The sequence below is a fragment of the Rhinopithecus bieti genome, unplaced genomic scaffold (genome assembly GCF_001698545.2).
Source record: "Rhinopithecus bieti isolate Rb0 unplaced genomic scaffold, ASM169854v2 scaffold_2827, whole genome shotgun sequence".
Classification (NCBI taxonomy): domain Eukaryota; kingdom Metazoa; phylum Chordata; class Mammalia; order Primates; family Cercopithecidae; genus Rhinopithecus; species Rhinopithecus bieti.
The window spans coordinates 1,058,766-1,083,474 of record NW_016804135.1 but is presented as its reverse complement, the minus strand read 5'-3'; the positions used below and the strand labels follow the sequence as shown (position 1 = coordinate 1,083,474).

At 33.4% G+C, this 24,709-nt stretch overlaps 1 protein-coding gene across 9 annotated transcripts in view; it reads right to left on the bottom strand.

The window, feature by feature from the left end:
- The window catches only part of GULP1 (GULP PTB domain containing engulfment adaptor 1), a 330,664-nt gene that overhangs the window by 54,577 nt on the left and 251,378 nt on the right, over positions 1 to 24,709 (bottom strand). For all 9 annotated transcript variants that reach the window (XM_017865398.1, XM_017865405.1, XM_017865402.1 and 6 more), the window contains 2 exons: positions 20,903 to 21,001; positions 8,076 to 8,213 (listed from right to left, as the gene is read on the bottom strand). In XM_017865398.1, coding sequence (XP_017720887.1) covers positions 8,076 to 8,213; positions 20,903 to 21,001 — 237 coding nt within the window. The remainder of the gene's footprint in view (positions 1 to 8,075; positions 8,214 to 20,902; positions 21,002 to 24,709) is intronic.

Genomic DNA, 24,709 nt, shown 5'->3' with positions numbered 1-24,709 from the left:
AAAGTTCTGTAGTAATATCTTATTTTGACTTTATTTTGCATTTCCCTAATGGACACCAATGTTTAACATCTTTTCACATGCTTACTTGCCATCTGTATATCCTCTTCAGTGAAATGCATCTTGTTATGTTTTGTTTGTGTTCTAATTTTGGTTGTTTTCAACTGTTGAGTGTTGAATGTTTTTTTACTAGTTATTTGTCTGATATGTGCTTTGCAAATACTTTCTCCCAGTCTTTTCATCCCCAATTTGATAAAGAGCATCTAAACAAAATACAGATATTTTACTTTATGATAAAAAAAGAATGCTTTCCTCCTAAGACATGGAACAAAGCACGTACACATAGAAAAATGTTTTCAAAAGTTCAGTGTATCATTTTCCCCCATTTTGAATCCTGCTATGGATGCCAATTCTAAGAACTCTTTTCCTAGCCCTACATTCTGAAGATTTCCCATGTGTTTTTTTCTAAATGTTTTATAGTTATACTTTTTATATCTAAGTCCATGATGAATTTTCAGTTAATTTTTAGATAGAGTGTGAGGTTTAGGTCAAGGTGCATTTTATTTGCCTATGAAAATCCAATTGCACCAGCATTCTTTGAACAACAAAAAACAAAAACAAAGCAACAACAACAACAAAACAAAACAAAATAAAAAGAACCCAAAACCTTCTTTCCCCTATTGCACTGCTTTTGTAGTACTGACAAACATTAGCTGGGCATATTTCTGTGTGTTGATTTACACGTTTGCTTTTCCATTGACCTATTGTCTATCCCTCCACCAAAACTAAAGTCTTCTTTAGTAAAGGTATCTAATATGTCCTGAAACAGGATAGATGAATTACTTTCACTTCACTGCTCTTTTTTTGAAATTGTTTTAGTGATTCTATCTCCTTTGCCTTTCCATATAAAGTTTAGAATAATCTTGTCTATATCTACAAAATCTTGCTATAATTTTGACAGGAATTGTGTTAAATCTATACATCAGTATGAAGAACTGAAAATAGTATCTCCATTTATTTATACAGTCTATCATTTCTTTCATCAGCATTTTGTTGCATATAAATTTTCAGCATACAAATTTCACTTCTTAGTTTAGACTTACACCTATGTATTCCACTTCTTTTAGCAATTGTAAATTTTTGTATTCATATGTTCACTACTAGTATACAGCAATACAATTGATCCATGTATGTTAATTATGTATTCTGCCACCTGGCTAAATTCATTTATTAAATCCAGAAATTGTTTTAGACTCAAAATTTTCTACATAGACAATCATGTCATCTGCATATAAGCAAAGATTTCTTTTTTTTACAATCTGCAAATTTCTTATATGCTTTTTTGTCTTGCTGCGATGGCTACAGCTTCTATGACAGTGTTTCATATAAGCCAAGAGAGTGAAAAGCTTTGCTTTGTTCCATATCTTAGGAGGAAGGCATTCATTTTTTTTTTCTACCATAAAGTAAAATATCTGTATTTTGTTTAGATGCTCTTTATCAAATTGTAGAGGTTCTTTCTATTTCTATTTTTCTGAGAGTTTTAAACAATGAATGTGCGTTCATTTTTTTAAAAGTATTTTTAAAGCACTGATTGGTATTATCACATGATGTTTCTTCTTTAGATTTGCCATGTGGTTGATTACATCACTGGATTTTTGAATGTTGCACAAAATGTGCATCCTTGGGACAAACTACTCTTAATCTTTGCATATAATTATTTTAATGCATGTGATGGTTATTACTGAGCGTCAACTTTATTGGATTGAAGGATGCAAAGTATTGATCCTGTGTGTGTCTGAGGGTGTTGCCAATGGAGATTAACATTTAGTCAGTGGGCTGGAAAAGGCAGACCTACCTTTAATCTGGCTGGGCACCATCTAATCAGCTGCTAGTGCAGCCAGAATATAAAGCAGGCAGAAAAACGTGAAAAGTCTAGACTGACTTAACCTTCCAGCCTACATCTTTCTCCTGTGCCAGATGCTTCCTGCCTTTGAACGTTGGACTTCAAGTTTTTCAGCTTTGGGACTATGACTGGTTTCCTTGCTCCTCAGCTTGCAGATGGCCTATTGTGGGACCTTGTGACTGTGTGAATTTAATACTCCTTAGTAAACTTTCAATATATACATCCTATTAGCTCTATCCCTCTAGAGAACCCTGACTAATACAATGCATTATTGGGTTATATTTCCTTAGGAATTTTTACATTTTTATTCCTGAGGAATTTAGATCTCTAGTGTTTGTTTGTTTGTTTATTTGCACTGTCTAATAATTTATTTTAGAAATAATTTCTTTGCACTTTCTCTGTTTTGGTATCAGAGAAATATTAGTTTCACAAAATGAAGTAGAAAGTGTTTCTGTCTCTCTTATTTTTCACTGGAATGGATTGTACAGAATAGCATTAATTCCTGTTTAAACATTTTATAGAATTCTCCAGTGAAACCATCTACACCTGGAGATTTAACTTTTAATAACTTTTAATTTATAAATTTAATTTCCTTTATAGTCAGGCTATTAAAATAATCTAATAATGAGTGATTTGTGGTAATATTGTTCTTAAGTAATTGATCCAATTTATTTGTATTTTTGAATTTGTGTGTGTAAAGTTCTTTAAAGGATCCTCTTATTCTTTTGATATTCAGAGTCTGTAGTTAAATCTGCTGGTTCTCATTCTAAATATTGGTAACTTGTGTCTTCTCCCTCTTTTTTGTTCTTTGCCAAATTAATACAATTTGTGACTTTTATAATCTTTTGAAGAATGAGGTCTTTGCTTCATTGATTTTCTGTATTTTCAACTTCTTCTCTTATTAATCTTATCTTCCTTCTGCTTACTTTGTGGTTTATTTTGACATTTTTGTTGTTCTGTGTACTTGAGATGGGAACATAGATTATTCATTTGAGACTTTCCTCTTTTCTAATGTATTAAATTAGTTGTTACAAATTTCTTTCTTATCACTGCTTTAGTTATATCACACAAATGTTGATATGCTCTATTTCATTTTTATTCAATTCACAGAATTAAAAATTCATGTGTGAATCGCTACTTGATGTATGGAATATTTATAAATATGATGTTTCATTTCCTAGCTTGTAAAGATTTTCTGGCTTTCTGTTACTGATTTTTAGACTGTTTTCCTTATAGTCAGAGAAATGTTAAATAATTTTAATTCTTTTAACTTTTCAAGATTTACTTTATGGTCCAGGATGTGACTTAATTTGGTACATCATCCTCAAACACTTGAAAATAACATACATTCTGTTGTTGTTGGATGAAGTTCTCTGTAATTGCTCATTAGATCCCACTGGTTGATGATGTTGAGTTATTCTATATCCTTGATGATTTTCTAATTATTCTATAAATTTGAGGGAAAGTGCCAGTAAAATTTCTGACTATACTTGTGTATTTGTCTATTTACCCTTTTAGTTCTATCTGTTTTTGTTTCTCATTTTGCAGCTCTATTTTTTGGTAATATACAGTTAGAATTACCATATCTTCTTGGGAACTGGTCCCTTTTATCACTATATGTCCCCCTCTGTCTCTGGTAATTTTCTTTGCATTGAGGTCTACTTTATCTGATGTAAATATAGTTACTATTGCTTTCTTTGAACAATGTTTGCATGAAAACTCTCTTTTCATTCTTTCGTTTTTAGCCTGCCTCTATCATCTATACCATTATGTTTGCAGTGAACTTCTTGTAGACAATATGCATCTGGATTACATTTTGTAATCCACCCTAACAACATATTTTAACTGGCGTAGTTAGACTATTTATATGTAATGTGATTTTTGATATATTAGGGCTTAAGTACATTATTTAATCTTTTTCTTTTCTGTTACTTATCTTTTTTCTTTCTCTGTTTTCTTTTCATTGCATTTCTATGGGTTTTTAAAATGATAACATTTAATTTCCCTATAGTGCTTTTAAGTGTATCTCATTATATAACGTGTTAGGGGTTGTTGTCGGATTCACATTTTATCTATATAACTTATCATAGTTACCTAGTGCTATTATTTTTCCAGTTTATGTGAGGTATAGACACCTCACCTCCCTTTTTACATCCTCTCAACCTACCTAGTTTAATATAATTGCCTTACATATTTCATATGTCCTTATATGAAATCACGTCAGATTTTAAAATCACATCAGAAAGTATTTTTTCTTCTATCATCAAACATAATTTAGAAAACTAAAGATTTACTCATATGTTTGCTCATCTTGTTTTTTCTTTTCCTTCCTTATGCTCCAAGTTCCTGTTGTGTATTGTTTCCTTCCCATTTAGAGAACTTCCTTTAGCCATTCATTTAGGATGTCTAGTAGTGGCAATCTTAATTTTCATTCATTTAATAATTTTTAAAAATTTCTTTCCAATTTCTGAAGAATATTTTTCTGGATATAGGATCATTTGACAGAATTTTGTTTTTTCCATTACTCAAAAGTATTATGCAACTTCCTTCTTGACTTCACGGTTTGTGGTGAGAAATACACTGCCATTCACATTCTCTGCTATAGGTAAGTACTTGCTTATCTCTTGTTGCTTTCAAGATTTTTCTTTTGTCTTTAGTTTTCAGAAGCTTGAATATGATGTGTCTTGGTGTGGAGTTATTTGGATTAATCCTGTTTGGAGACCACCCAGTATTTTAAATCTATAGGTTGATGTCCTTTGTCAAATTGGGAACGTTTTCAACTAATATTCTTGGAGTGTTTTTTAAGGGTGCTTATTTCTCTTTTTCCAGGACTCAGATGACACACAGATGTTAGATATTTTGTTATGGTCCCACAGTCCATGAGGTTCTGTTTTGGCTTTGTTTTTGTTGGTTTATTGAGTCTATAATCTTTGTGTTGTTCAGATTGGGCATTTTCTATTTGTCAATCTTCTAGGTCATTGATTCTTTTCCTCTGTCCTCTCTATTCTGCTGTTGAGCCTATACGTTGAGTCTTTCATGTGGTTATTTTTCAGTATTCTTTATATCTTCTGTTTCTTTGCTTAGATTTTCTAATTCATTGATAAGGCTTTCTGCATTCTCATCTGTTTCATGTGTGTTTGTAACTGCTCATTTTATTATGTTATATGATGGCTGTTCCAAAACCTTTGTCCTATAATTCTAATATCTCTGACATCTATGTGTTGGTAACTACTGACTGCCATTTCTTTTTTAGTTTAAGAAACCTGTTTCTTGGTACGAAGAGTGATTTTTCACTTTATGAAATACTGGAAATGATTTAAATTTTCTGCTTTAGGTGGCTTCATCTGATGCAATTCCATTATGAGAGTAAGGGTGGAAATGCACTGACCCCTTATTGCCTGGTAAGTATAGAGGCTTAGCATTCTAATTTGGCAGGGTTGAATGTTCTCACTCATCATATGGTCCTCACTGTCACTATGGAAGAAGGAGGACTATTAATACAACATGATACTGTTAATAAAGTAGTGAATTCCAGTCTTGTGACATACTAAAAAAGGTTCCATCTTTCAAATTTTCAATTTCAAAGAAGTACTAAAATGATAAAATACAATGAACAGATAGAGTAAAGGCCCCAATAAGAGCAGATGAACTCTAGAGGAGGCCAGTTATGGAAGTAATATAGCATGTTGAGATAAACGTAGCGACGGGAATTAAGAGTCTTAGATTTTAGTCCTGATTCTACTGACTACTTAGTTTTGTAACTTTGCAAAACTTACTTCAACATCTCTGATCTTGGTTTTTTTAAAACAGAAGGAGAGTTGTATGAGACAGGCCATAACTTATTTCCCATTTTAGCATTCTATGATAAACTATTTAAAATAAGAATTACATAAGATGGCATATCAAAAATTCTACATACATATAACATCAGTGTTATAAATATAGTCATCATTATAATTAGCACTGATAAAACCTCATAGTTAAGATAGTGCAGGTATAACAAAATTTTGAGAAAACATGTCCTTTTTCAGCTCATGAAGGTGATGCCAACTTATAGTTGGGAGATTTTCTGGGAACTTTTCAAAGCCAAGACTTCCTCTACCTGCAGCAGAACAACTTGGTATACTTGATAAATATAGATTTCCTGAGCTTCAGCCCCAATTGATAAGAGTTTTAAAAGGCATCCCGTATGATTTTTATGCACATTAAAGATTGTGAACCACTGCTTAGGCTTTAGGAAATTATTTTCAGTCTCTAAGAAAAAGTAGAGTAGATATGCTACATCCAAAGAGAACAATCAATTACAGACAGTTAGGATGAAGAAGAAATGGGGTCTATGCTTTTAAGCTGGCAAGCTTATATTTTAAATATTAATTTAACAAATTTGGATAGGGATCAAAGAATATAAAATAAGTGGCACAAATCTATAAGAAGGCTAATATTTATAACGAACTCTGACTCTGAAACATTTCAAAGGACCTCAAGGAAATTTATTTCTATGGGTAAGGCAGGAAAGAATAATAACTGAGTTTACTGCTTTATATTGGTGGTAAAAGGTTATTATAAATTATGTATAAAAGATATTCAACAAATATCAACTTTATTACGTTACTATAAATTATAAGGTTATTATAAATTATGTATAAAAGATATTCAACAAATATCAACTTTAATCTTCTCAGTCATAGAGAAAAGAATCTGCAAGCAATCATGGTTAAAAAGCACTTGAAATATGTAAATTATATGTAAATTTTATTTATTCATTCAACAGAAGCTCATATAAAATAAAATTCAAAATCAATTTGAGCTATATAAAATGTCTTATTGTGCACAAAATATTGTCTTAGATTGCTAAGCATCTTTTTCTGATGAAATATTCCATAATGTGCACCAAATTCACAAAAGGTATTATGATGTCTGGTAGTTTAGCACATTAGCTTTCCTTTCTAGAGAACTACAGTTTAAAAAATAAAAATGATAACTTGCTCTACGTTTTGTAAGTTTTCAACATGATCTTTTTCTTAAGGAATGCTTCATTGAGCACCTATTGTCCAATTGATGTAGGAGTCACATGAACAAATAAAAAGGTATTGTTCTCAAGAAGCTCAACACTGAAGCTAGATAAACAAATGACATAATAGCGATAATAATATTAGCTATCTATTTTTGACAGCAAGATAAATTAGCAAATAGATGAATTGTTTTATTTCCTATCTAAACCAATAAAACTGTTGAGGTTACATGTTTTTCCTTCACTGCAGCCATCAATGAGTTTTCCTTAAGATTTCAGATGATTAAAGAATAGCTACAGGATTTAACATAGAATTTCATACATACAATTCCATTAACTTTCATTGTATTAAGTTTTTTGTTTTGTTTTATTTTTTCTTTTCTTGAGATGGAGTCTCACTCTGCCACCAGGCTGGCAGATTCAGTGGTGGAGTTCAGTGGTGTGATCTCGGCTCACTGCAACCTCCACCTCCCAGGTTCAAGCGATTCTCCTGCCTCAGCCTCCCCAGTAGCTGGGACCACTGGCATGTGCCACCACACCCAGCTAATTTTTGTATTTTTAGTAGAGACGGAGTTTCACCATTTTGGTCAGGATGGTCTCGATCTCTTGACCTCATGATCTGCCCGTCTCGGCCTCCCGAAGTGCTGGGATTACAGGCGTGAGCCACCGTGCCTGGCCTAAGAGTTTTATATAAGAAACATAAGGAACTACACTTTCAATGTATTGGAAAATCTTTTAAGGAACCATACAGATTATACTTCCTGGAGTTAAGAATATTTATTTTTATAAAATCCATCAGATTCTGCACATGTGGGGGAAACACACTTTTGCTTACCATTACTCTTATATTATGTGCATATTACTAAATCATATTTGAGTTTAAAACTAAAGTAGATTAAATTATTATAAAATAAATAAATGCATAACATAAGCAGGCATGACATTCTAATAAAATAAATTTGCATGTAAGTTTATGCTCACGAACACGAGAATTTAGTTATGGATGACATCCTGAAGCATATTCTCATGACAAAATAAATCTATTAGTACAGCTAAGTATTTACAGACATTATTCATTTTCAAACACTTTACTAATGCCAGAAACTAGACAATTCCTGGCTTGTAAAACAGAACAAACCACCCTAAAACATCTGGGATACTTACACACTTTTCGCTGTCAAATACATAGCACAAATGTTTATTTGACTCAGAATCTTTGCATATGAAAGTGAATATCCTCTTGTCAGTTTTATCATCTGCACAAAAAGATATTCTATGAAGCTGGCAATTGTGTTGAACTTCCTGTAAACACAGATGGAAATAAACATAGTTGATGGGATTCTTTTTTCATTTTCTAAAATACTCATTTGTGTTAATAACATATGACTTTAAAAGTAGAACAATCATCTGTCAATCTTTGATTTTATAATTATGTATACTCCAACCTAAAACAAAGGCATAATGGATACAGATAGACCTCCTGATTCAGGATGAAACTAAGATATGCATTTCAATAGTGCTTAGCAAAACACAAGCATAGTACAAAATGATCAAAGATTTTATGGCCTATCTGAGCTACAATGGCTCTTGAGAAATCATACACTTTAAACTTTGCATATTTACAGAGGAGAACAATCAGACCCAGAAAGAATAAGACACCAGCACAGTTTTACAGAATTACCAGAACTCTTTTAAACCAGAGGATTCTCATTTTATCTCACTGCTATTTACCAGCATTATAATTTAGAACACAGCTTTATCTGGATACAATTTTGTGTGAAACACACTATAATTTCATCCTTAGTAATCTTATTAAATTTTATTTTATATAATTTCATGGTTACTCATACACTCTTGAACCTTTTCCGTCTAGGAAGCCCATCTTTCGAACTTCTGTAGCATTTTTCATGAAGCAGTGAATGAGTGGTATACATATCCAGACTCCATATCATAAAATCAAATCTGTTCATCAGTAGAAGGCAAATACTACAACCAGATAGATATAGTGGCAGTATATATTTACACATGCACACACACAGACACACACACACATTAAATTATAAAACTTATAAAATAGCAGGTATATACATCATTAAAATAAAAATATTTATATAAAATAAATGTGTTTCTAAAATTACTATTATTTAGTCAAAAGATGGGGCATTTGACACTTTTATATTCATATAGATCATCCACATTAATTATTCATTCTTCACAGTCTTCTGAAACATGTTGGAGGTAGAAAAGAAATTCAATGTTTTTGATTATGACAAATAGAAAAATCAACTATTCCCTTTTCTATTGTAGTCATAAATATATTTTCCTAAGATACATTGTAACACTATAAATATCAATCAGAAACTCAGTTCGCCAACATTATTGAGTGGGTGTTTTGTAAGATTGGAGATGGAAGCAGCTATAGTTTCATCTAAAGAAGGCTGGCTGAATATCCCCTCAAAAAGCTTTATTTTAGGTTGTAACTAGAAGAGTTTCTCTAAAGGTGGCTTCAGACAACCTGTAGCACAAATACCTGGGGTGCTTGCCATAAAAATTTTCACTGTTTTAATGTCAGTTGAATCAAAACCTCAGAGATTTTGGTCAAGATAAGGATCATTGATATGAAAACACTTACACTTCTCTGTTCAGAGTTTGATGTGTCAGCTTGCTGAGATTTGCTCTATTACTCCGATTCAAATAACTGCTCGTCAGACTGAAAACGAATATATAAAATGAGATATAAAGGCTGGGCGCGGTAGCTCACGCCTGTAATCTCAGCACTTTGGGAGGCCGACGAGGGTGGATCACGTGGTTAGGAGATCGAGACCATACTGGCTAAGACGGTGAAACCCCGTCTATCCTAAAAATACAAAAAATAAAAAATAAAAAATAAGCCGGGCGCGGTGGCAGGCACCTGTAGTCCCAGCTACTCGGGAGGCTGAGGCAGAACGGCTTGAACCCGGGAGGTGGAGCTTGCAGTGAGCCGAGATCGCGCCACTGCACTCTAGCCTAGGCGACAGAGCGAGACTCCGTCAAAAAAAAAAAAAAAAAAAAAAAAAGAGAGAGATACAAATGAATGCTAAGAGAACTGTCTACAGCAATGCATTCTTTCCCTGCATACAATGGTAAACCAAATGGTAAGCCAATAAAGAGTTGCTTGGTAAGTATGAAAATTAAAATGAGGAAGTATATTGTATGATCGTAATACTTACTGGCATTATTAGATAGCCTAATTTATCTGTTTAAAAGCAGGGGTAATCAATTCTAAGAAGAGGTGCTTGATTTACTTAGCTTTTTATGGTGGCATCTTTCCTTTCTTATACATAGAGCATTGATGGACAATGACCATATTTGTTTAAGACTATCTTCTTTCTGCATTTTGCCTATTAGAGCAGTTTCCTTTCTTATTGACATTGTTTTGTTTTAATGACAATATAGTCAATGAAATAACAGTCCTCTGTTACACTATAGCTCCCAAATACTCACAGGAGGTCTACACCAGCTTATTAATTGTAAAAGCATGTTAATGATAAATAAAGAGAAAATATTACTGCTAAACACTATAGGAAAAAAATTCATTTCTCCATAGATGCGAGAAATTATGAGTAACATGCAAAACACAACATTCACTTAGCTGGTGCTGAAATCTACATAGTCTCTCATTTACTTACCCAACCAGTATGATCACAGAAAGTGGTTATGACCAGTGGTGAATCATCCTAATCTTTGTTTGGATTAGCAAAGGTATCTTCCTAAAACAGTCTAGGGAGCTGAAACCTGTAATTTCATTATTTTTATCAGTTATTTTATTATTATTGTGATGGACCACTATAAATTTGAAATGTAGCAATAATTTTTGGTAAGACAGGATAAAGAGATCCAGGAACACAATAACCATAGTAAAAAACACTAGGCTTTCATATTAATGATATTTTATTGGAGTTGGAACAAAAAATCAGTAGATGTTTTTATCCCTAATTAATCTATCTACACTGCCTGTTTCTAGCACTCTATAATCTTCATTTGGAGGACAAGTGAGAAAAGCAGAAAGGAAAAGGACACAGAAAGAAAGATAGAGGAGCCAATTGTTATTGAGATTGCTTTCACTTAATTTTCCCTTTTCATTTTCATTCATCCAAGTGAAAAAAAAAAAAAGGTTCTATTCTGTATAAAGACAGTCCACGTTAGATTAATAATATATTTAAAATCCTGTCTCATATCTGTATGTTTAACTATAAATAAATTTATTTTAGAAGTATCACATTTGCTTTTTTTAAATATCAACATATATCTAAAATGAAATGATTGATGTTTTTCTGTTTCACTTATATGTATGTCCTTGAAGAGTAGTTCCTAAATGCATGTCCGTGAATGCCTATGAATAGGTTGTATCCGAGAACTGAGGACTGTCTCTTTCTCTCTCTCTCTCACTACACACACACACACACACACACACACACACACACACACACAGACACACAGAGCAATTGGCATTCTTAGGAATGTCTTGGGGACACTGGTGCTCAGCAGAGCTTGTAAATCCCTTTTTTAGATTTCCTACATTTTTAATGAATTCAATACATGGTATTTTATATATATAGGTAAATAGTCATATACTCTATATTCATATGTAACAGGGTAAATAGTCAGTTTTTCTATATTAATATGCAATATAATTGAATGTATAAAATATCTCAAGGATTTTAAACTCCAAGATTGTTCTCCAGGTTTGGTAGGGATTAAAATAGAGATGCTTCTTTTCCCTCAATAGTTTTAAAAACTCACTTCTGGTAATAGAATTCAAGTAGGGCTCTTAAAAATTAGTTATTAGTGCTAATGCATACCTCAGAAATTTTGAAAGATCACTAGTTAGCAATCTAATATCACACCTAGGGGAACTAGAAGAACAAATATCAACTAACCCCAAAGCTAGCAGGAGAAACAACTAAAATCTGAGTGGAACTGAATGAAATTGATATAAAAAAATCCATAAAGCAATAAACAAACCCAAAAGTTAGTTCTTTGAAAGGATCAACAAGATCACTATACCACTAGCTACCAGAACAAAGGCTAAAGGAGAGAAGAGCCAAAGAAGTACAATGAGAAACAACAAAGGTGGTATTACAACTGATCCCACAGAAATACAAAAGATCCTCAGAGACTGTTACGAACACCTTGAAGCTCACAAACTAGAAAATCTAGAGGAAACTGATAAATTTCTAGAAATGTATAACCTCCCAACATTGAATCAGCAAGAAACTGAAATCCTGAACAGAACAATATCAAGTTCTGAAACTGAATCAGTAATAAAAAATCTGTCAACCAAACAAAGCCCCAGAGCAGATAGATTCACAGCCAAATTCTACTATACCTACAAAAGAAGAGTTGGTACCGGTTGTACTGTAACCATTCCCAAAAAACTGAGCAGAAGGAACTTCTCTCTAACTCATTTGGTGAAACCAGCATAATTCGGATACCAAAACATGGCAAAGATACAGTGAAAAAAGAAAACTATAGGCCAATATTCCAGATGCACATAGATGCAAAAATTCTCAACAGAATACTTGAGCTGAATTCCACAGTACATTAAAAAAATAATTCAAAACAACCAAGAAGGCTTTATTCCTGGGATGCAAGGTTTGTTCAACATATGCAAATCAATAAATACAATTCAACATAAAAACAGAATTAAGAACAAAAACTATATGATCATATCAACAGAAGTGGAAAAAGCCTTCAAAAAAATCCAGCATTCCTTCATGATAAAAATCCCTGCACAAACTAAACACTGAAGGAACATACTTCAAAATAGTAACAGCCATCTATGACAAACCCACAGCCAACATCATACTGAACCGGCAAAAGTTGGAACATTCCCCTTGAGAACTGGAACAAGACAAAGATGTCCACTCTCACCACTCCGATTCCACATAGTACTCAAAGTCCTTGCCAGAAGAATCAGGCAATAGAAAAAAAGAGAAGGCTTCAACATAGAAAAATAACAAGTCAAACTATCCCTCTTAACTCACAATATGATTACCTAGAAGATCCTAAAGATTCCACCAAGAGGCTCCTGCAACTGATAGTAAAGTAAACAACTTTGGTAAAGTTTCAAGATATAAAATCAATGTACAGAAATCAGTAGCATTTCTGTACACCAATAACATTAGAGCTGAGAGACAAATCAATAATGTAATCCTATTTACAATAGTCAACAAAAAAATAAAATATCTAGTAATACATCTAACCAAGGAGGTGAAAGATTTCTACCAAGAAGAACTACAAAACACTGCAGAAAAAAATCAAACATGACATAAACAAATGGAAAAATATTCCATGCTCATGAATTGGAAGAACTAATACTGTTAAAATGACCATATTGCCCAAACAATATACAGATTCAATGCTATTCCTATCAAATGACCAATGCCATTTTTCAGGGAATTAGAATTTAAAACATTTTAAACTGCATATGAAACCAAAAAAGAGCTTGAATAGACAGAGCAATTTTAACCAGAAAGAATAAATCTGGAGGCATCACATTACCCGACGACTGTACTATAAGGCTATAGTAACCAAAACAGCATGGTACTGGTACAAAGACAGACATATAGACCAATGGCAAAGAACAGAGAATTCAGAAATGAAGCCACAAGTCTACAGCCATCTGATCTTGGACAAAGTCAACAAAAATGAACAATGGGGAAAGGACTCCCTATTCAATAAATGGTGCTGGGATACCTAGCTAGCCATATGCAGAAGAATGAAAGTGGACCCCAACCTTTTACCATATACAGAAATTAACTCAAGATGGATTAAATAATATAGTACCTCAAACTATAAAAATCCTAGAAGAAAATAATGTAAATGTCCTTCTTGATATCAGCTTGGTACGGAATTTTTGTCTAAGTTCCCAAAAGCAATTGCGACAAAAACAAAAGTAGACAAGTGGAACCTAATTAAAGAGCATCTGCACAGCAAAAGAAACTATCAAACAGAGTAAACAGACAACTTACAGAATGGGAGAAAACTTTTGCAAACTATGCATCCAACAAACATCTAATACCCAGGTTCTATAGGAAACTTAAACAATTAAACAAACAAAAAAACAAATAGCCATATTAAAAAGTGGGCCAAAGACATGAACAGAAACTTCTCTCAAAAAGACAAACAAGCAGCCAATAAACATGAAAAAATGCTCCACATCACTTATCATCAAAGAAATTCAAATAAAAACCACAATGAGATACAATCTCACACCAATCAGAATAGCTTATTAAACAGTCAAAACCAACAGATGCCGGTGAGGCTATGAAAAAAAGAGAATGCTTATACACTATTGGTATATTGGTGGGAATGTAATTTAGTTCAGCCTCTGTGGAGAGAAGTTTGGAGATTTTCCAAGGAACTTAAAATAGCTACCATTTTCCAGCAACCCTGTTAATGGGTATACATACTTGACATATATCCATAAAAAGACAAATCTTTCTACCAAAAAGACACATGCACTCATGTGTTCATTGCAGCACTATTCATAATGGCAAAGACATGGAATCAACCGAGGTGCCCATTAACAGTAGATTGGATAAAGAAAATGTGGTACATATATACCACAGAATACTATGCAGCCACTAAAAGAACAAACTCATGTCCTTTGTAGAAAATGGATACTGCTGGAGGCCATTATCCTAAACGTATTAATGCAGAAACAGAAAAACAAATACTGGATGTTCTCACTTATAAGTAAGAAACATTGGGTACTTGTGGACATAATGATGGCAATAGTAGACACTGGGGACTCATAAAGGGGATGGGAAAAGAGGGTGTTAAGGGTTGAAAAACTATTGGGTACTGTGCTCACTATCTGGGTGATGGAATCATTCAAATCCCAAACCTCAGCATGATGCAATATACCCAGGTAACAAATCTGCACATGTAACTCTTGAATCTAAAATGAAAGTTGAAATTATTAAAAACAAAATGAGCAGAAATAAGTAACAGAAAAAACAGAAATTAATTTTAACATTAACTAGTAATTTACTATTATTAATTTAAATATTAAATATTTATTACTTTAATATGGAATAATTAAATATTACCAATTTAATATTAAACACTAATTGAATATTAATTATTAATATCAATTTATTATTAAATATTAGTCTTAATAGGAAACCTAGACTTGTGGACAGGAAAGGAAAGCACTGGCATTATTTATTTTGGTAAGTCAATATAGGATAATGAAGTCAACTGGCTAATCATGTTGAGTTGAACCCCACCTCATTGATATTTTGTAAAAGAGGTTTAGGTTGGGGGAAGCACGGAGATTTGATATTAAAAGCTTAAGAAATAGAATTATATAATTGATAGGTTGTCATGTGATAAACTTATTGATAGAAACCTGAAAATATGATTTTCCAACAATAAAAATAGTACGTGGGAATCATCTACTTTCTTACTACCTTTCCCTTTGTTCTATGTTTTTATCACCAAACAGACCTTTTTAAACTTTTATTTTAGATTCAGGGGGTGCATGTTCAGGTTTGTTACCAGGGTATACTGCATGATGCTGAGGTCTGGGGTACAAATAGTCCCAGCACTGAGGTATTAAGCATAGTATACAATAGTTTTGTTTTTAAACCCTTGTCCCCTCCCTCCTTCTCTCTCTGGTAGCCCCCAGAAACTACTGTTGCATCACTATGTCCATGAGTACCTAATATATGTACCTACTTATAAGTAAGAACATATGATACATGGTTTTCTGTTTCTGCATTAATTCATTTAGGATAATGATCTCCAGATGCATCCATGTTGCTGCAAAAGGACACGATTTCATTCTTTACTATGGTTGCATGGTTGCATAGTGTTCCAATGATGTATGTGTACCACATTTTCTTTATCCAATCCACCATTGAGAGGCATCTAGGTTGATTCCATGTTTTTGCTATTGTGAAAAGTGCTGCGATGAAAATGAGAGTGTATGTCTTTTGGTATAAAGATTTGTTTTCTTTTGGATATATAACAAGTATATTCAACCAGCAATAGGGTTGCTGGAAAATGGTTAACCATTTTAAGTTATTTGAGAAATCTCCAACTGCTCTCCACAGCAGCTGAACTAATTTACATTTCCACCAACAGTGTATAAGCATGCCCTTTTCTTCACAACTTCACCAGCATCTGTTATTTTTTAACTTTTTAATGACAGTTATTCTGCACGGTGGTGATTGTATCTCATTGCGGTTTTGAATTTAATTTCTTTGATTAGTGATGTGGAACATTTTTTTCATGTTTGATGGCCACCTGTTTGTCTTGTTTTGGGAAGTGTCTGTTCCTGTTTCTTTTTCCCACTTTTTAATAGGGTTATTATTATTTTTTGCTTGTTCAGTTGTTTAAGTTCTTTATAGATTCTGGATATTAGATGCTTGTTAAATGCATAGTTTGCAATACTTTATCCCATTCTGTAGGTGTCTGTTTACTCTGTTGATAGTTTCTTTTGCTATGCAGAGGTTCTTTAATTTAATTAGGTCCCATTTGTCAACTTTTGTTTTTGTTGCAATTGCTTTTGAGTCATCAATTCTTTCCAAAGGCCAATGACCGGAATGGTGTTTCCTAGGTTTTCTTCCAGGATTCTTATACTTTAAGGTCTTATATTTAAATATTTGATCCATCTTGAGTTAATTCTTGTATATAGTGAAAGACAAAGGTCCAGTTTCAATCTCCTCCATATGGCTAGCCAGCTATCCCAGCACCAATTATAGAATAATCATCTCCCCATTTGTTATTTTTGTTGACTTTGTCAAAAATCAGATGGCTATAGACGTGCAGCTTTAATTTTGGGTTCTCTATTGTGTACTACTGCTGCACCACAGACTTTTTCTAAGCCCAGCTTAATTTTGGACCCTATTCACTTTAGTTTTTCCTCACTCTACAGTATCTATCATATGTTACTTTTTTTTAAAGTTTAGTATTTCTGTCTTTATATTTACAAATATTTAAAGTTAATGAAAAAAATTATCCTTATTCCAGGTAAATAATCAATGATCAGGAGATCAGGTATAAGGAATAACCTAATAAATCATAAGTTATTGGTCAATTGGGTTTCATAAAGGTAGGTTTCTTCAAGTGGTCAGGAAGCCAAGGAAGAAAAACCAAACAGATATGATAGCCTAATTTGTTGATTAAGTTTTTAACAGAGCTTTTCACATATCTTTCTTTTTTTTTTTATTTGAGATGGAGTCTCACAGTGTCGCCTGTGCTGGAGTGCAGTGATACTATCTCGGCTCACTGCAACCTCCACCTCCCGGGTTCAAGCGATTCTCCTGCCTCAGCCCCCTGAGTAGCTGAGATTACAGGCACCTGCCACCACACCCACTTTTTTTTTTTTTTAACTTTTAGTAGAGACGGGGTTCCGCTGTGTTGGCCAGGCTGGTCTCGAACTCCTGACCTTGTGATTCCCCTGTCTCGGCCTCCCAAAGTGCTGGGATTACAGGCATAAGCCACCACACCCAGCCAGTTCACATATCTTTCATTGGAAGAAATAGTCTCATTTAAAAGGTCAGATGAAATCATGCAGGAAATAATAGAAAAAGTTGCAATACATACCCATATACTCTTCACCTAGCCAACTGGTAACATTGTGCCACATTTGCATTACATGATCCAATTTTGTCTCTCTTTACACACACACATACCCTATAAACATAAGTGGTAGCCATCTTGTAGTGGTAGTTAGTGGTTGCCACCTTGTAGTGGTAGTTACTGGTAACCACCTTGTAGTGCTTTAAGCAATTAGCATTTTATGCATTTCTAAGGACACGCCATTATTAACCTGTGAATTCTAAAACCCAAAAAAGTTTTCTCTACGTAACTGCATTTAATCATGTTTGTATTTTATAAATATTTAAATGTGATTATCAACTAACAAAAAATTTGAAATTTTCCATATGTTTAATAATAGAAGAATAATTTGGTAAATTATGGTATACGAATGTGGTGAAATTATTAGAGTTTAGAATACACCATAGGTAGATTCAAATACAAAATAACAAGAACATACGAAAACGATACGTAATGTATATTATCAGCTTTATATATTTCAATGTGTGCTGCGACAAGCCCCAAACCTTCAGATAAGAAATTGAAAATAATATTAATTACACATGCACACACAAACATATACACACACTCAGAAACAGCTATCTAATTCATATGATTTAGAAAAAAACTTTCAACATAAGCATGGCCTACAAATACCCTATTCTGGCTGGACATTTGCCACTATATATCCTTTTAATTTTGAAAAGAAGACGTAGGAATAGGATTATTTTTCTTTTTCATGACATGTAAGACAACACTTCGTTGCTACACTTTTGATTGCATTGTCCTTTTGTAACTTATTGCTTCCTTGGTCTATTGTTCTTTATGTAACTGCTAATTGCCTAATGAATTTATCTCATTCATACCTTGCTTTCAACTGCCTTGTTTCCCAGCAAACTACTTATATCCCAAATGCTTGAATCAACCCTCTACTATCTTCTCACCATTTCACTTTTTTGATTTCAGTAGTTATTTTAGGATCCCCATAACTAAAGTAAATCTTCACATCTTTGTTTGTAATCGAATATTGAGGGTGAATAATAGAGAAGATTAGACAGGATAATTGTGAGGGGACTTAAATTCATGTCTTGGGAAATTTGACGGAATGCCATTGTTCTTTAATATGGAAAGTTGAAGGTATGCCATTGAGCTTTACTACAGATTTCCACAGTTAGAGGTTCTGATTCTGGAGGCAAATTTGGGGCCTTAGAAATTACATTTGGAAATGTCTCAGGTAATTTTTTTGTAGCTATTCCATAAGCTACAATTTGACAATGAGGCCTACTGCATTTAGCCACTAAACTATGCACAACAGCAGATCCCCTCCAACTTTAATGTGCATATGAATCACTATGTTTCTTCTTTAACTGCAAATACAGATTCTGTAGGTCTGTAGCGGAGCCTGAGATTCAACATTTCTAACAAGCACCCAATAGATGCGATTGCTGGCGGTCCACAGGCCACGCTTTAAATATTCAGTTGTTGCTGGGAACTGGAATTTACATAGATGAAGGTATCAAAGATACTTGCTGGACTAGAGAAAAGTTGCAGACCTGTGGGAAACATTTTTATAATCTGTTAACAGGCCAGAAGTTCCTCTTTTGGCTTTTATATTGAATTAATTTGTCAATATGTATCCTACTGTGTTAGAAGAATGCTTTGACAATATGTATTTATAAAATAATTGGAGTTAAATATTAATTTTTCCAAATGGCCTAATACAGTCTTATGAAAATTACTAAATGATAACTCTGAGGCATTCTGAATAAAGTACTTTATTTGTTTACTAAGCCTGCCATAACAAAATACCACTGACTGCGTGGCTTATCCAACAAGAATTTATTTTTTCCTAGTTCTGCAGGTTACAAGTCCAAGATTAAGGTGTCGGTAGGTTTGGTTTCTCTGGGGCCTCTCTCTTTGGCTTGCAGATTGCTGCCTTCACTCTGTGCCTTCACGTGGGCCTTGCTCCGAGTATATGTATCCCTGGTATCTCTTCCTCTTTTTGTAAGGATACTAGACATATTGGATGAGGGTCCCACCCTTAAAGTCTCATTTAACCTGAGTTACCTCTTTGAAGGCCTTATCTTCAAATATAGTCATATTAGGGGTTAGTGCATCAACGTAGGAATTTTGGAAGGAAACACTTTAGTCCAACACAAGTACATGTTAATGAATTCGAATCCAGAACAGATTATACTTCAAAATATTTAATTTGCTTTGAAGGGTCAGAGGCCCTTAAATACAAGAAACTTAAGTTTACACTGTGTTATGGGCTGAATTGTGTTCCCCAGAATTCACATGTTGAAGCTCCTCAGAATGAGACTGCAGTTGGAGTGCTAAATTAAATAAGCATGAGGCCATTCACCTGGGGTTGTCTCTGTATTTTGAGTTCCTAGACAACAAACTGCAACCTAACTAGTATGTAAATAAACTGAACACTAATTTGGAAGTAGAACACACAGCTAAGTTTCAGCCAATTACAGGCAGCCAGCTCATCACAACATGTCCATATAAAGTAGATGCCTTGCTATAGCCAATCAGGTGAGTTGTCACTTTGATTCTGTGTTCAGCCTATAAAAAGCTCCATGTTCATGCTGCTGGGCAAAGCTTTCTGAACATCTTCTGGTTTCAAGTGCTGCCTGCTTCATGAATCATTATCTGTTCAAATAAACTCTGCTAAATTTAATTTGTCTAGTTTTTCTCTGAACAGGAGATAAGGCCTTTAAAAAGGTAATTAAGTTAAAATGAGGCCATGAGTATGGTTCCTAATCCAATTTGATGAGTGTGCTTATAAGAACAGACACCAGACAAGTGTGTGCACAGGTGGATGACCATGTGAAGAGGCAGCAAGAGGGCAGCCCTCTGCAAGCCAAGGAGAATGGCTACAGAGGAAACCCTGCTGGCATCTTGATCTTGGAACTCCAGCCTCCACAACTGTGAGAAAATATTTTCTGTTGTTTAAGCCACCCAGTTGTGGTGTTTTGTTATGGCCTTCCTAGAAAACTAATACACACTGATTACATCTACAGGAAATAAAAGTCAATGCAGAATATTTTAATAAGCAACACGCAGCTTTTATCTTCTTTAATACTCAGTGAACCACACTGTATGCATCTCTTTCACATCTCATGAAAAAAAATTCCCAAATACAAGTCCAAACACTGTTGAATACACTTAACATAAGTTATTAATATTATATCCCAAACAAGCTGAAGAAAAGATCACTTATAACGCAATTCCAAAAGTTGTTTTCACTTCTAAAAATCCTAGAGTTTCGAACTGTCATTAGCTCAGAACTAAACAGTTCAGGTTGGCATAAATATTTTAATATTTGTTAAAGTAGGAATACAATTGCAATTAATTAAAGATTACCTCTAACATTAAAAAATAAGCCTTACCTTTGTTTTGGGTTCTAGAATTTTTACTCCATAAATTGATATTTGCAACTCCACTTTAGGAATTTTCTGGCCTTCAGATTTCTTGATATGTCTTGCAAACTACAAATGAAAAATTATTCACAAAACTACAATTCTATTTCTATAAAGAATGAACAAAAATAAACATACATTTGGAGTTCATATTCAATTTCAGACTTTAATTAAGTGAATTTTTGCCAAGTATAAAGCATTTTATAAAGATAGTCTCAAAATATTTAAAATCATAGCAATCAGCCATTATAATTCACATTGATTTTCAGCAATTTTTTTAAATTAAGATTTTAATGCACTTCTTTCATGGTATTTACAAAAATGTATTCATCCCAGACAGCTGAGAAAACTCAAAATACTTTGTGGGAAGATGTGTAGAGATCAGTTTGTTTTTCTGTGAATCTTTTGTTGTTATTATCTTCACAGAATTAGCAGTTCATCGGCTGTTGAATATGCCCTCTTTGCCATTTCTAGATATTTACCTAGTTTGGAACACTATTCTATCCAACCACATCAATACATAAAAAGAAGCAGATTACCATGTCCAAACTGAAGCTAAGAATTGAAGTAATTATCCCAGCTAAAAGACTCAGGTATAGAACTAGACTCAGCCTAGAACTACATATATAGTGAGTATCTTGAAAGCACAAATTTTTTTCAATACTTTTGTAGTAGTATTTATTATATTTTCTCACTGAGTTGGTAGGTGTATGTAAATGCTTGTTTGATTCTGTTATAAAATCAAAAAGAAAATCAGAATACTCATGTGCTTAGCAGATGGAGTCTGCCTCTCTCCTAGCATTGCTTAATTTAGTGGGTGAAAATTTCAGGAGCCCAGCTAAACTTGAATATTAAACAATTAATATTCTTTTTAAAAACTTTAATTTTAAAATGCAGGCACAAACACAACATATACACACACACACACACACACACACACACACACACACACTATATAGTATACACATAGCCCATGCAACATTTGGAACATATTTGTACTAAAAAATATTTGTCTGAAATTCAAAGTTTACCAGGCGTCTTGATTTTAATTGACGATTTTACTCTCTCCCTACATTCCTTCTCTCCTCTGCAATCACCCGCACATCCAACTTTTTCTTTTTAAGAAATGGAAAGAAAACTATTAGAAGAAATAATTTCTGACCCCTCTTCTAGTGCTTCAAAAAGTTATTTCCTAGTGTACCTTTTTCTCTCTAAGGATATAGATCATCCCAACTTGACTCAAAATTGATGACATGTAATGCAAGATAGCGTTCCAGTCCTCTTGGATGTCATAGTTACTTGCACTGTGTATTTCACTGTAATTTAGGGCAGATGTGAATACACATGGCATAGCTCCGTTCTGGAGCACAGAGTGATTAAAAGTCTTTCTCTCTTTTCATGGCTTTGCACTACCACAGAGAATAATACAATGAATGCCTTTAAGCGTCTGCCTTCCTATCCCAGGGGGTACCATTTATTTTATTCCATTTTGAGTGGTATAATTTTTCCCCTTGCTGTCTGTCTTGCTCTATGAACTTAGGTTGCTATTTTTTGTATTCAGCAGTCTTACTGCTGCACATGATACAACTAACTTGTGCCAGATACTTTTCTTTTTTGTCTTTAATAAATTTATTTTGCTTGAGTGTAGATCATTAAAAATTATCCCAGCTATCTCCCAAAGAATATGGATTAATTTTGTTTATTTTCCCTTCATAATCTCCTTATATCAGCATAATTAAGCAATTTGAAGGTTTTCACATAGGAAGGCTTACAAAATAAGTCAGCAGCTCTCCACGTATGTGAATGCATCTGGATAAAGCAACTCTCATTATCAGCTGCAGAAGCATCCTCAGCTTGTTTCCTAGGTTCTGCTGTTTTCCAGAAACAGACAGAGCATGGCTTCTGAAGCCCCTTCCACATCCAGACTCAACCATTCCTGTGACCTCTGACAAGAACTGTGCAACCTTTAAAATTTTTTCCCACTGAAACGTCTACCACAAAGCAACCACTATTATTAAACTTAACTACTGAGAAGGAAAGAAAGAATGGAAGAACTAGATAAAGGAAGGAAGTAGGAGCTGAGGTAGAAAAACAAAGTGGAGAGGTAAGAAGGGAGTGGGGAGGAAGAAAGGAAGAGAGGGAAGAAGGAGAGAATGAAATAAAGAAAAGAAAAAGAAGCACATTTATAATCAAGGTTTTCTGAAATTTTTCTCTCTTCTTCATAACAGGATGAATTAACTGCTCAAAACAGCTTCAGGTTCATGTAATCTAATCTTCTTATTTCAAAGATAAGGATAGTAAGTCTCAGATAAGCTACGTACCATGGTCATAAAATGGTTTTGTAGGAATTAGGCCTAGTAACTAGTTTTGCAGATATCCACTAAATAATCTTTTTCTTTTATACAACATATTTTCTGCATTTGGAAAAGAAAATTCCCAGTTCTACCTTCATTCATATCAATGTTTACACTGGTTATTGGCCTTGATTTTTGAACCTATGTTACACAACTCTCATGCCTAAAGTTATACTCATTCAATCTATATTTTTCTCAGTTTAATATTCTCCTTCCTGTCTCTCTTTGTTTTTTTCTAAAACTTAAGCTAACTGTATTCTATAGTTTGCATGCTCCCCTCTAAGTCCCTTTGCTACTTACAGATTTCTTGCCTTCCTAATATTTCTAATTAACCTTAGGAAGATATGCTGATCAATCTACATAACATCATATTCTATTTTTTCCCTAGTTACTATTTTAATATCAAAGCTTGAACAGTCTTTTTTGTAAATTTCTTTCAATTTTTGCTTCAGTGGATTTATTTCTTGGTAGATCTAGATGGATACAGTGATCTGCCATTAAAACTTGAATATAATAATCCAATAAAAATTATTCAAAGGAAGTGATGCAGAAGCATTTTGGAGAATGACTGGATACAACAAATGAATATAACCAAGACTTTGTCATCATAAAGTGATGGGGAAGGATGGAGTAGTACTTGAAATAAAGTATTTGGTTAAATATATACTACTGATAAATAGAACTGTTAAAGAAAATTTAAAGGGAGCACAACTGAGTTTCAATATTATCATTACATAATTTCTATCCATTTCTCAGAGGACTTTTTAAAAAGTGAAATTAAATAAACTACTAATGGAATATAGAGTATTAGGCAATAAAATTAATTTACTAATTTGGGCCTATTATTTGAAGCTACTATTCTTCTTTGGGTTTCTGTTTATATTTTTAACTTAAAGTGTTTCTAATAACCCTGCAGGAAATGAGCTATGTTTATATATAATTAAATTAAGCTCTAAATGTTTGATTAATTAGATAACTGTGAAGACAAAATAGTGTTATACAACACAGAAAGAATGAGTTCAAATGGAAAATCTACTAGGCTGAGAATTCACGAGGCTTGGCAGCAATTCCCAAGGGCTACATTTTCTTGCAGCAATTTCATGTAACTTTAATTTAGTTGTATCGGTGTGAGGGGATTTTCACTTTAAAATTGGATTCCAGGAATGTTGCCCACTGGGTATCTCCTAGGGAAACTGATAAGCTTTGAATCTATATATCAATACTTACTTACATGTAAAAATCACAAATTGTTTATGAAATACATTGAGCCCCCAATATCTGTACTAGTTGTATTAATAAAAATATATAAATCACTATTAAAAATAAAATTCGTTCCAATAAACAGTGCTATTCAATACATAGAAGTCGAAAGGGTTTAAAATTACTACATTTCAGAAAATTTGTTTTATTTGTTGTTGTTTTT